At 39.9% G+C, this 14,319-nt stretch overlaps 1 protein-coding gene across 1 annotated transcript in view; it reads left to right on the top strand.

Annotated features, from left to right (window-relative positions):
• The first annotated feature begins 210 nt into the window (after positions 1-210).
• The window catches only part of LOC136881313 (glycine receptor subunit alphaZ1-like), a 430,471-nt gene continuing 416,362 nt past the window's right edge, over positions 211-14,319 (top strand). Inside the window, exons 1-2 of the mRNA XM_068229152.1 lie at positions 211-448; positions 9,642-9,804. Of these exons, the coding sequence (XP_068085253.1) occupies positions 211-448; positions 9,642-9,804 (401 nt within the window). The remainder of the gene's footprint in view (positions 449-9,641; positions 9,805-14,319) is intronic.

Here is a 14,319-nt window from a genome sequence, read left to right on the forward strand (position 1 = left end):
TGGTAAAACGTAGTTTACATTATATAGCCCTTCAATGTAACGCAAAATTTGTGCTACGGAGGTCGATCAAATATAAACGGAATTTTTGTTCCTGAATATCAACAGTTGGTAGGACTGGCCCCGCGCTTCTGCTATGCTTAGGCGTGACCGTTAGGAGTGGGGAGAGCGTGCTGTTAGTTATCTCCCGCCGTTTCATCAGTAGCGCTCACGATGTCGGAGCAACAGGAGCACCCCTCAACTGCGCAACACATAATTATAAAATTTCTTGCTCGTGAAGTAGTTACAGAGGCGGAAATTTGCCAGAGATTGACTGCACAGTTCGGTGATCACACATTGTCATGGGCGCGTGTGTGTAAGGAGTGGCGGAGGAAAAGGGAGGCAGCACCAGTAGAAGCCAAGGCTCGACTGTCAGCTGGCAAGGTTCTTGCAACCACTCTTTTTTCGATCGGTGAGGCATTTTGCAGATTGATTTTTTGCATGACCAACGCACAATCAATGCTGCTTACCAGTGCGAGCTGCTGAACAAGGAAAGGGTTGCATATCGCCGCAATAAAAGATACCAACCGACTCGACAATGCGCGGCCCTATAGTGCAGCTCTAACTGTCTCCAAGTTACAGGAAATGCACTGAACTACACTTGATCATCTTCCTTACAGCCCGGACTTATCGCCCTGCGATTTTCATTTGTTAGGACCGCTTAAAGAAGCTCTAGGAGGGCAACAATTTGAATATGACGAGAGTATGGAAGACTTCGTGAGCAATTGACAGGTGACACGACCCTTTTCTTTTTACGACGATGGCATCAAAAAGCTACCCATACGCTGGGATAAATGCGTTTTCAAAGCAGGAAACTATGTGGAAAAATTACTTGTAATTGCCTTGTGTTTTTTAATAAATGAACCTAATAAAAAATAAAACCCCGTTTATATTTGATCGCTCCTCGTAAATACGTGACGTCACACGCATACTCTGTTCAAAGATGGCGCGCTGTGTTGACCACGTGCTCACATGAAGGTTAGCTGGCATTGTGAATACATCGTGGTCAGTTATTTCTCATATCACAGACCCATACTACACGGAGTTATTACCCACATTCCAAGTATACCGCGTTCTATTGAATAAACTGTATTATCCACATAATGTTTGTCTTTTATATCTAATAAGTAAGCGTATGAAACCTTCACAACTCAGCGGCCGTTACAATAGTGACAGCCTACCGCCAATTATTTTATTTTGCATTTTTGACAACTTTTTTGCTAGTGTCTATACGTCACACCAACACAGATAGGTCTTATGGCGACAACGTGATAGGAAAGGGCTAGGAGTGGGAGGTAAGCGACCGTGGCCTTCTTTAAAGTACAGCCCCAACATTTGCCTGGTGTAAAAATTGGAAACCACGAAAATCCATCTTCAGGGCCACCGAAAGTGGAGTTCGAACCCACTACCTTCCGAATACAAGTTCACAGCTACGTGATCCAAAGCACACAGCCACTTGCTGGGCTTGTCTTTAATAAATAAGAAAAAACCGTTTGTTCACCCCCTGTGGATGGAGGCAGTAGAGTAACACCCACGGTATCGCGACCATGGTTACCCTAGCTGAGCTTGGCACTGTTTCCACTTACTTCTGTCAAGTTCTCGCCATCACCTCGTCACCTCTGTCTCCCTCTGCCTCTCTTACCCTCCATGTTCAAGTCCATTATTCGCATACAGTAGGTTAACCCATCCTACTCCATTGGCCTCTCACGACTCCTCAAGGGAAGTCTGTTAACACGTACAGCTTCATGCACAGAGCCCCTTCCTATTTAGACTTTACGTCCTAATTCCGAGTACCATGTCACACCTATTTGTATATATTTCTTTTTTTACTAGTTGCCTTACGTCACACCGACACAGATAGGTCTTATAGCGACGATGGGACAGGGAAGGGCTAGGAGTGGGAAGGAAGCGGCCGTGGCCTTAATTAAGGTATAGCCCCAGCATTTGCCTGGTGTGAAAATGGGAAACCACGGAAAACCATCTTCAGGGCTGCCGACAGTGGGGTTCGAACCTACTATCCCCCGAATACTGGATACTGGCCGCACTGAAGCGACTGCAGCTATCGAGCTCGGTACCTGTTTGTATCCTCAATCATTCTCGCTAGTTTCATGAGTGTTACTTCCGACTTATCAACTATATCTCCTAAGTCCTCCCAACTTCCTGAAGACGGAGCAATAGAAAATAATTTCGTCCGGGAGCTCACATCTACAGTACACTGTAGATCACCTCTCAGAGCTCACTGCATTAACATTCGTCCATCTTCATTCGGTTTCACTTAGGCCTGGGAGAATCCAGATATAGGATACGTGTTTCAGTCTTATTTCAAAGTTACATACCTTTCAAAATAAAATTGTTCGAAAATGAGGAGGGCTTCCATCCTAAAATCGAACAAAAAGATACGAACCGAATTTCGTATTCCGCTTGTTAGATCTCAGGTAAATAAAATAGTCAAGATTACCATATCTAAAATCCTTCTTACTCAATCTACCGATCCAGGCATCTTACTCTTAAACGGGGTCGTAAGGACCAAGAAGCCGAACATCCGTTTCAAACATAGCAGACCGTGGCTAACTTACAACCTGTTTTAACTGATAACCTCCCCACTTTTCGGCCTATTCCAAATTAAAGCACTCAGTCACTAAATATCGAAATTAAATCCCCTGAAAAGGCCCAATTATTAAGAAGCGAAGCTTTTCCCCGACCCTCAATCCCTTCTTCTTCTTCTTCTTCTTCTTCTTCTTCTTCTTCTTCTGATTCTTCTTCTTCTCAAAATTCCAAATCAATTTCATTTTATCAGTCTTAAGGAAGAGAGGGTTCGTTTAATGACGTGGGGGTAAAATTAGCCTCCACAACAGATCGTTTTTCCCCGTCAGTGTACGCGATGGAAACTTTCCGACTCATTGGCATTTCGCGGAAGGAGACTCTCATGTACTTGTTCTCAACAAAAAACAAAAACAAAACAAAAATCGTCTATTACCTATCTGACATTTAAGTTTCTTAGGTTTCTTTTCCTGATAGACATAATTTTATTTCGTGAATTGATGATTTTCGTATCATCAATCCAGCTAGCATGTTCCAACGCTCTCTCTGAATGGGGCAAAACGAAAAAGGAGAAGAAATACGGAATAATAAAAGGATGCCTGTCTAAATTTATTTTCGGAATGCTAATATTTGAGGCTTCGTTCCCGGTTAAGTAATTGCTTGTCCAAGTAGAAGCTTGATTGCAAGGGAAAGGAATGAATAAACTCCATTTCATTATGATGAGGCTCTCATTGGAAAATGGGTCTCTCTGGAAGGAAATACAAGACTTTTCAATTAGTTTTGTATTATGTTCACTGCCTGGGTCTTCAGTGACTTCTTCCCGACTGTTACTACCAGAGCTATAAGAGAGAGCTCTCTCCTCTACTGCAGTTATGGCACTGATTCCTCAGTATAATTCTATATCCTCTATCAAAATGTGGTTCGCGTGCCGTTAGGGGTACGAGTGATACCCTAGAGGATACGCTAACATCGTTTAAGGTTGAAATTCAAGAATATGAAATGAAACGAAATATGAAGAAACGGAAAATGTTTACTGAGCATTAAACTTAATACGGCATAATGCTGTTGTCCTAGCCTTCTCGTTGTAATATTGGACAATATTTATCAATTGTAGTGTCAAGTTTGACAGTCTTCTGAACAATGCAGCAGCATTTATACGAGGGCAGGTTTTCATTCAATGTGTACCTAAAAATAAGTCATGCTATAATCTAAAGGACTTCAACTTGAAAAATTCACCTCAACAAGCAGATATCACAAAACTGTTTCAGACTATGCAGGCACATCGATCTCGGTGAATACTTTGATGAACTCCAAACATTGGATTAAAACTATTCATATTTAGTAATTATTTTTATATTAATCGTAACACTTAGTGCTTTGTCAACTTTCACACAAACAGGAAGTGTTGTGTTTTAATCACCATCGAATAGCACTTGATACAAACACTAGCTGTTGTGAAATCGTCTATATTAATTCATTCTTTCTTTCATTCTTTCTTTCTTTCTTTCTTTCGTTTTGGCTGCTTCTAGACTTTGATCTGCGCCCAGTAATCCTTCATTCTTTCGCTCTGCAACCTTCTTCTCTCTTCCGTTCATGGTGTTTGGGTAAGCAAACTAAATTTTACTTGGAAATTCCTTGTGTTCTTTATTTTCGACTTTTAAGTTTCCCTGTTGCTCATTTCCCATCCTTGTATTCCCATTTCTGCCAGGTCAATCTTCATTTCCTGATGCCAGCGTAGCACAGTTTTCCTGGTCTCAAAAATCCTTACTATCTGGTTGGTCAGTCTTCCCGGATGCATTCTGTAGATGTGTCCAAAGAATATGGCTCTCCTGTTTCGGATTGTGTCTGAGATCTCTTCTACCTTACGGTACAGTTTTTGGTTTGTTTTCTTTCTGTATGATCCATCCTCTGTTCTTTGGGCTCCCAGTATCTTCCTTTGAATGTTTCGTTCCACCAGTTCTAACTTCTTGACCAATCCTACCTTCATCAGGTTCAAACATTCAGCTGCATGTAAGGCTTCTGGACGGATCACTGTCTGGTAATGTATGAGTTTTGCATTTATTTAGATCTTGTTCTTGCTTTAGGTGTTCATACTTACCTCGTTTGCCAAGTTCATTTTGTTGATTCTCGATATCAGTGCCTCTTTCTCTGACAGGTTGTTATCTATCCACTCGCCCAGATATTTACATTTCTCTACTTTCCGTCTATATATTAAAAGAGTTTACTAAGAACAGTTTTGGAAAATGTGTCCGTCCGTTCTACTTTGATTCATTTTTATTTTATTCCCTCCGGAATTACCTGCCAGTGAATCATGAGAGACTGACTGGTCTCTAAGTTCAGCCAACTTTGAGTCATCATAAAATCAAATCATTAAATGATCAGTCCAATAATTGCAGGAGAAGGCTTATCCTAACCCGCAACACATTCTGTACTTAGCAGGTTGCTAAGCGACTAACACGTACATTAATATTCTGATACAGGTGATTTACATCTTGAGTAATGTCATTGCATGCAGCCATGCTTGATTACTACCTGTCAAGCCAGAGAGTTTACATTTCCACTGATCATGGAAGAATACTATTCCGCGCTAGATACTCTTTGATTCTCTGACTTTTGCCAGCTTCTAAATATATTCAGCAGATGGCAGAACGTTCCTAATAATAATTGGCATGCTGCTGAGATAAAAAGACTATAGTTCCGTTTTTATGAGTTTCGACTTGACAGTTAGCCGGAAGTCAACCGGTGGTGCCAAATTTGCCACGAATACAAACAGCTGATTTACGATACACAACACGAACAGAAACGTAAATACTGGAATATAAGTCCATAATCAGTTATTCTTTGTAGCAACATACATGATTCACATAAGATCAATAATACACAACACATTTAGGATAAGGCTACAAGATAAAAATTTGTCAATGCTCGAACAGATAAACCGTGAGAAAATTAAATTAAATTTCTACTCACCGTGTAGAAGATCTCGCGTTACTGTTAGATTCATTTTCCCGTAACGAAGGAAATAATCCTACAAAGCGAATATACCACTCATTTCTCAGTCACTATCGGCATTGTCATCATCTGTTGAGGTTTCACTCTCGCTTGACCCTAAAGAGATAATAAAGTCTTCAACATAATTGTCTGAACTACTTTATGCCCGTTCCTTCTGGTTATCCACCACATAAACTGGGTACTGGGGCTTGTTTTGTTTCAAGAGATGCACAAGATCCCCCTTCCCCATGTCATCGCGAACCGAAATATTGTGCTCCTTCAACCACTTAATCAACTCATTCTTTCTAGCCGCCATTGTTGGTGCTTTGTCAAGAATGACTCACAAACATTACAAACAAATTCCCGGGCCTGGCTCCGTAGTGGAGTGCCTCGTCCGAAGGGCTTTCTTCTCTTGGGAGCTTCATCCTTAAACGTAGGCGTCGACATGACAGAACATGAAATTCACACACGGACCTAAAATTAACTTACTATATAACTACCGAACGAAATGTTAAACTAAGCAACTATATAAAATAGATCACCTGTTACACAGCATTTACTACAATATAACGCGCTATACTATTAAAAATACTAAACAATACATTTATAAACTCTACACAGCGAAATATAAACGAACAACAACCTAGCACAAAGACACACACAAAGACCGCGAAAAGAACTGAGCACAATACAACACACAGCTGATAGCACGTGGTTACAGTAAACAACAAATCGACAACACTGCTAACTGCAACTGGAGTCTAACGCGCTCTATCGGAGCGATCGACTGTCTATGATTGGCTGTTGACTAATTCACTTACCCTCCGCAAAAGACAGCGCTAAAACGTCATTCGAAACTCATAATAACTGAACTATACATACAAACAGAAATACGCCTTAGGCTGCGTGCACACCGAGCGCGCTTCGCATAATGTGTCGCGTGTTGCTCAACGCTAAGCGTCACGCTAAGCATAACCGGGGCTTTGTTCCTAAGCCAGGTGTTCACACCGTCCGCTCTCTGCTGCTCTCAACGCCTACCTTACAGCTAAGCGAAGCGCCAGGCAACGCGCAGTGTTGGTTAATTGCTTAGAGTTACCTAGCTGATTCTGAAGCTATGGAAGAAGGAAATTATTCATTCAGTGTTTCAAAGAGAAGAAATATGAAACCCAAGACACAAAAACTATACAAATGTAACTGTTTTGCAAAATAAGTAGACTTTAAGTATCTACAACAGTTTTATCGCATTCCTACAATAAACAAAAATACAGTAATATCACGTCTACTGTCACATTACTGGGCTTAACATTGTGACAGGATGAAACTGCGTATGGATTTTAGTGTCGGAAGTGTCCGAGTTGAAGTTCGGCTTGCTAGGTGCAGGTCAATTGAATTGACGCCCGTAAGTGACCTGTGTCGTGATGAGAAAGAAATGATTATGAATACACACATACACCCAGCCTCCGTGCTAATGGAATTTACTAATTATGATTACAATTCCCGACTCTGCCGGGAAACGAACCGGGAACTCCTGTGACCAAAGGCCACTACGTTAGCCATTTAGCCATGTAGCCGGACACTTTGTGACAAAGTGCATATAATCTCCCAGACTCTGCCATATTGGTTTATAATTTTGCCAACGAATAATGTCACTCTGCACGCTAGTACTGGGCTTGGAAGTAAATATTTATGTTTATGAAATATATAATTTATTGTGTATGCTAATTGTAACAATATTGCAAAATACTATTTATAATTATTATTATTATTATTATTATTATTATTATTATTATTATTATTATTATTATTATTATTATTATTATTATTATTATTATAAAGAGCGTGATTTAGCCGGAAATTTTAATGTCCACGTGTTTGCTGCCCGATGCTCCTAGAGAACTGGGAAAATTGAATTTCTCCCAATACGTCTCTACTACTTGTCGCCATATTTCAGTTGCAAGGTTTGAAAGGTCAAAGGTATTTTTTGTCATTGTTTAGTCATCATAAAATTTATCGCGATAAAGTTTTGCATCTCTGTACAAACGATGGAATTCTCCGAAAGTAATTCGTTCTTCATTAAATTTATGAACTCACTTTCGATTCTTCTTTCTAATTTTCACTTTTAAGTAACTGTTATCCATCAGTAAACTGTTTCTAGTGCACTTGGATAACGGCATTCGTTTGTGACGACCCTAAAACGCCTCGCGCCAAACTAAGCTGAGAGTAAAGCGTAGAGTTTTCGGTGTGAACTGCAAGCACGCCTTGCGCTCTACATAGCGTTTCACGCTACACGCGACACACTATGCGAAGCGCGCTCGGTGTGCACGCGGCCTTGGACATTATCTGGGAACATCTATCGAAGAGATCTACCTACTATATACTAGAAAGAGAGAATGCCTTGTATCTTAAAAAAGTTCTCTTGCGGCAAAAAATGCTCCTTATGTACAGACTTAAGAGCTCAAAAGACCACTGTTCTTTATAGAAGAACTGCGGATTTAAAATACCATTGCCTTGTACGACACAATACCAAGCTTTACATCATGAACTTCAGGATAAAAAAAAGCGATAGATCTTTTTACCAAATAGACGGCATGATGACACCAGAATGGATGAAATCTGACTTCGAACTACGGCATACTATAACGCGCTTCTTATTAAATGTTAATAAAATCATTGACAAGGCCGGACAAAACAATATGACACCGACAGCCATATGAAGACGAGTTATATGACCTATTTATAACGAATTCTGGGGAGCAGTATGGGTCCTCTAGTTTCATATTAAAATTGATTTTTCCTTTTACGATATTGTCTTTTTTGTTTTCAGTGTGTATACAAAAGAACTGGTGTTTAATCAGTTAAGAACTGACTTAACCATTAGCCGGGTACTACTCCTAATTTTTTTTACCACTCATTTAGCTAAAGTGTACATTAAACTTTCAGTGATGCCAGAGGTGTACCAGTTTTAAAAATTTGAAATTCTCTGCTCTAGAGTAAAACTTTCTTAATGCGTATTATAATGAACCGAATAATCAGGAGTTCATATTAGTGGCGGTGGTAATCGTGATTGTTAAAGCCGGAACTTACTAAAGCGTGTAACAAGTATACTCTAGCCCGGACAACAGCTCTGCTATAATATTTGCATAAACATTAGGGGTGTGACCTATTAGAACCCCTAGAAGTCAAGCTGCCCTCGCTATATTACGGAAGAGCGGGTTACACGACACTTCCTCATAACCAAATTAGTTTGCGCACCAACCTGTTACTGCATAAACTCCGGGCTGTGGTGATTATTGTTTTTAAAGGAAGTGCAACTAGGAAACTTTCCCCTTTTAACCACAAACATTAATGAAGAAGCATGACGTCCAACCCTTTAAGGAACCCTTTACCAAACTGTGGTGCAAACCTCTGTGGGGGCGCGACGGTAATACAAAGGGTCCGCAATAATAATGTAAGTTGTAACTATTTGAAGAGTGAAATTTTATTGCACACACACACAATTCATAGCCCATTATACTAAATTTAGGAACTATATCTTCATTAAAAAAAATCACAGGAATAGAACCAGCTTTTGGGTGGTTAGGCCGTGTGCATTATGCAGAGTTTCGTCCAGACGTGCCATTTGGACTCATCAGCTGGAATGGCACGCCCCTCCAGGACTCTGCTTAGCAGTGGCAGGGGGGAACATTTTTTAAACGGAGAAGTCATTTCTCCTTTAGCAGGTTAGCAAACTTGATTTGCTAACACGGCGGGGCCACACAGTTTGGTCTGCCACTGCTAAGCAGAGTCCTGGAGGGGCGTGCCATTCCAGCTGATGAGTCCAAATGGCACGTCTGGACGAAACTCTGCATAATGCACACGGCCTAACCACCCAAAAGCTGGTTCTATTCCTGTGATTTTTAGATCTGCGGCCGTGAAAGCCTTTTTTGAATTTATATCTTCATTGTTATGTAACATACGTACAGATTATGTAATTCTTAACTTGGCCGATAAATGGTACAAGTTACCAGCGGGAAAAGATGGAATACTACACGGCAGTGTAAGTGATTTAATTGTGTGACACTTGGAATTGCTAGTATCCACACTCAGACCATATTTTCCGCCTCGAATTAAGAAAATCTCGTGGATCAGAAATCACTCCTTTGAAATAGAACCTGAATTCTCCTCCCTTGAGGAAGATCAACTAGTTGAAGTATCTGGCAGAGAGAAAGTGAAACCACAACAAGTGTTTCTTTTTAAGTAAGTTTCCGAATCCAGACTGTCGTACGAGTAATTATTAGCCAATTGTCACATTGTTTGACTATTCCTGTGCATTTGTAAAGTATCTTTATGCTCGACGATGCCGAAATATAAATATCATATGCCAGAAAACTGAATCTCAATGAGGCTCATTAGAGTTCAAGTATGATATAGCTGTAGAATCACATGGAGTGGAATATTTATCGCCAGGAAGTTCCGTGAATGTATCACAACTCCACATCTTTGATCGACTTTTTGGTCCATGACATCCCCTACACCCGACAATTTCTAGACTGGAAATACTGGGTTTAATGCCTTTCTTGACAGCATACCTCTGTGAGTGTACTTTTTATTCTCTGACAAAAATTAAAAAGAAATACAGAAATAGAGCTAATGTAGAGGCTGATTTTCGGTTCGAATGACTACGCTTGTAAAACACTTAGTCTTCGGGAAACAGCACCATCCGTGCCATTGATCAAACAACCGCAACAAGTGATTTTTTTCAAATTAGTTTCCAAATCCAGACTATTGTATGAGTAATTATTAGCCAAGTATCACAGTGTTTCATAATTTATGTGCATTTATAAAGTGACGATGCCGAAATATAGATATCATATGCCAGAAAACTGAACCTTAATGAAGCTCATTATAGTTCAAGTTCATTATGATACAGGTTCTCCACCAATCACAGTTCATATTTTCATTATGATATAACTGTTTGACCAATTAGGTACGGATGACACACATATTAATATCAACGCACCTTCTACTTCCAATATTTCACAACCGCACGGCACATTCCCGCAAATTCACTTCACCAACCTTACAATAAACAATTTGTATTTGAAATAAAGCTGGGTTATGATAACCTTCTATCAAAGCTTTGAAAACATATGGCATTGTCTAGGTCTCTGATCCACTCACGGAAAATAAATAACCCAGCCAATGCTCTCTGCACTCTGTTCAGTAAACTCAAATGTCAAGCAACATCTAGACAGAAATTTATGAACATTTAAAAAATTGAGTTGTAATTATCGTCGAATGCAACTCGCCTATAATGGTAATGAAGACACTCGTATGGAAATTATAAATCTCGCTTCGCTCGTTTTATAAACATAGTTGTGTGTTAATTATTGTCATTTTAGGCTTCTTGCATAACTTAATATTAAATGAATGAAATTTTATATTAAACTTTCAAGAAAAGTATTAGTGCTAAATAATGTACGAATATAATCGAATATTGTACCATTTACAAAAATTCTGTTTTTGTTTACTAAATGCAGTAATATGTTCTGTGCCTAAGGGTTCCTTGAAGATGCATGCCATCTGCTCAGGGGGCTTCAGAGACAGAACGTTTGGGCAAACCTGCTGTAAGGTATTGTCGAAAGAAAGGGATGGACAACGATGGCCTGTTAAGTCTAATACCAAAAGAGGTGAAAGAGATCAAGAATTGAAGCCGGATAGGACTATGGAACTAAACAACCTAGGGAAAATGAAACAACACATCGAGCAAGTGGTTGCGTGGTTCGGGTCCGTAGATATCAGCTTGCACTCAGGAGATAGTAGGTTTGAACCCCACTGACGGCAGCACTGAAGATGGTATTTCGCGGTTTCCAATTTTCACACAAGGAAAATTCGGGGGGTGTGCCTTAATTAATGCCAAGGACGCTCCCTTCTCAGTCCTAGCCTATTCCATCGTCGGCATAGGAACTATCTGTGTCTTGCAACCTCAAAATAGTAAAAGACAACAAAAACAACGACGCACTACATAAGGTGTAATTGTTATCACTATACTGCCAACATTAGGAGCATAGTTTTCTTCTGCAAATGAGATGCAGCCATGACTTGCCGACGAAACAGTCAGACAGGCAGGGACAAAAGTTTTTTTACAAGTTACTGGTGCGAAAACGGCAAAACACGGAAAACCAGGGCTGCCGACAGTGGGGTTCAAGCCCAGTATCTCCCGAATACTGGGTACTGGCCGCACTTAAGCGACTGCAGCTATCGAACTTGGTAAAATATAAATCCACTGATATGTTTCTTCAGTTGACGAAAAGCGGATAAGTACCCTAAACATTCTCTCTTTGTCGTTGGTATCATCTGCCTGTCGTAAGAGGCGACTGAATGGGAACCTCGGTTTCTCAACTTGTGAGCGTAGGTTGACGACCACGGTTCCCTTCACTGAGTCTGGCATTGTTTCCGGCTCCTCACCATCGTCCTTCCAGCACAACCTCCCTTGGACAGCTCTTGTTCTTTTCCTAAACCGACGGTATTGAGTTTCCCAGGTTTAGGAAGACTTTCACTTTCGCGTCCTTCGTGGCCCTTTCTTTCCTTTTTCCGATGCCTTCATTCTTCGAATGTACTGCCCTCTACTCTTTTCCCTCTGATTAATGTTAAGAGGATGACCACCAAGTTGTACTTGATCTCAAAACAATAAATACCACCACCCTAAAATGCTAAAATAATTCGAATTTTGATCACTTAAAAGTTTATGTTTCTAAGACAAGTGACTTATCAAATTATACAACAATTTTCTTACGGAGATATCGTGGTGGACAGAGGTGAAAGAAGGTGCGGCATGAATGGATGGATACAGAAAGGATTAAATAGCAATTTAAAACTTTAACATTTTGGAATATATTCCTTTCCTCGGTTTCACTTCTTTTCAAGCTTTACATCTTGCTAATCAAATAACAAATAATCAGGTACAAGGTCTGAACATCAGTACCAGGTTATCGGCAAAATGTCAACAAAGGTTTTTCCAATTCTTTGGTCATATTATGCGTCGTGGAGAAGGAAGCCTTGAAAAGCACATAATCTTGGAAAACGTGCCTGGAAAGAGGGAGCGTGGGCGAGCAGTTGGACAGATGGCATAAAACATGCAACAGAGACATTGTTCATACAATATACCCGTATGGTAGGAGACGTTAGAGGATGGAAACGGGTACCAAGGGATATCTTCAGAGATCACGATTCTCAGGATTGAGAGACCTATATAGACAGACAGACAAGTTCTAGCTCGTGAGCTCGAGAAACACTATAAGAAAAGTCTAGAACATGATTTAACAACCTGAGCTTGAAGATCCTCAGTTACAATTTTAACAAGACCACCACTGATCTCTTCAATAAATGCTCGAGGAGACTCAGCTCCAAAATTTACAACAGTAGAAGGAGCAACTTGCTCCACACAATTACTCACTAGGAGATTATTTTCGAACATTTACAAGTACCAGACCTTCTTTAAGACACAATCTACACTTAACAAACACCAACAGTAGAGTCTGTCATATTTGCTCAACAGTCCGATTTACCTTTAAACAAAATTAATAATAAAATTTGACATTAACAGGAGTAACAAGTATCCATTCTACGTGGCCGTATTTAAAAAATAAAAGGTTAAAGTTACTGGCCGAAAATCAAAATGTTAGGAGGCGACTCTGGCACTCGTTCAAATTCACATGAAAAACTTAAAACCCTATGTGGGATTATGGTCCGACGTTACAGAGGCTAAGCCTATACTACGGAGCTGACTAGATGAAAGGAAAATAAATCATTTTAAAAATTAAGAGGTACATTTTAATGATTACAAAATCATAGTCACCTCAATATCAAGTTGAAAGGGAATACAAGAGGGTAACTCACTCTTTATTCCCTAAGTTCGGTTAAGTTCTTTAGACTTCTTTGAGAATTTACATTGAGAAATAGAAGTTACATTACGAAATAAATTTGAAACCTTCCCCTCGAACTATCCTTCAGAGACTATTACATGATTACACGGGGTCTGCCATTACCTTGAGCTGGTGGACCTTCCAGCGATGGACGAGGAATCTCCTCCCCTGCCTTCGCTACGAACACACTCTAAACCTCTTGACTGGAGCGATCGAAGGACAACATAGCCCGAAATGTTCCAGCTTTTATAGCTGAGGGGAAGGTTCCAGATTTCTCTGGGCCGAAGCCCTGACATACCCTCAATTTCCATTGGACAGTCAAATAAATATGAAAATGTTCTCATTGGTGAATGAAATAAATGTACAAAATTCCCTATGCTACAATATTAAGTTGGCGGGAAGAGATACAAGTGTTGATAACTTTTGAACACCAAAAAATTACAAACGATTAAGTTTTACCAACTGATGACTAAAAAAATTATCTTGAAATTTAATTGTCCATCCTCTCATCAGAGAGAGTACCTAGATTGACAGTAGAGACCTCTGGTGATAAAACGTTCAAACTTCTTCTATCACCTAGTTTAAAATACAAGTTTCAAATGGCCTTCTAAAAGGCACTTAACTTAAATGCACGGAGTGAGTGTACCTCCGGTACAGTAAACATTATTTCGTCGAATGGAAATATTAAAACGTCAATATTTTATATCAGTTTTAGTATCTCAATACCGTTTAAAGTTTCTTAGCTAAGCAGTAATGTGTTGGAATTTTTGAAGTGTTAGATTCTCCACATACTGCTAGACGGACGCTCTGCCATGCTATCGAACGACTATACTTCAGTTTCCCAGCT

Source organism: Anabrus simplex, chromosome 9 (assembly GCF_040414725.1).
Source record: "Anabrus simplex isolate iqAnaSimp1 chromosome 9, ASM4041472v1, whole genome shotgun sequence".
NCBI lineage: Eukaryota > Metazoa > Arthropoda > Insecta > Orthoptera > Tettigoniidae > Anabrus > Anabrus simplex.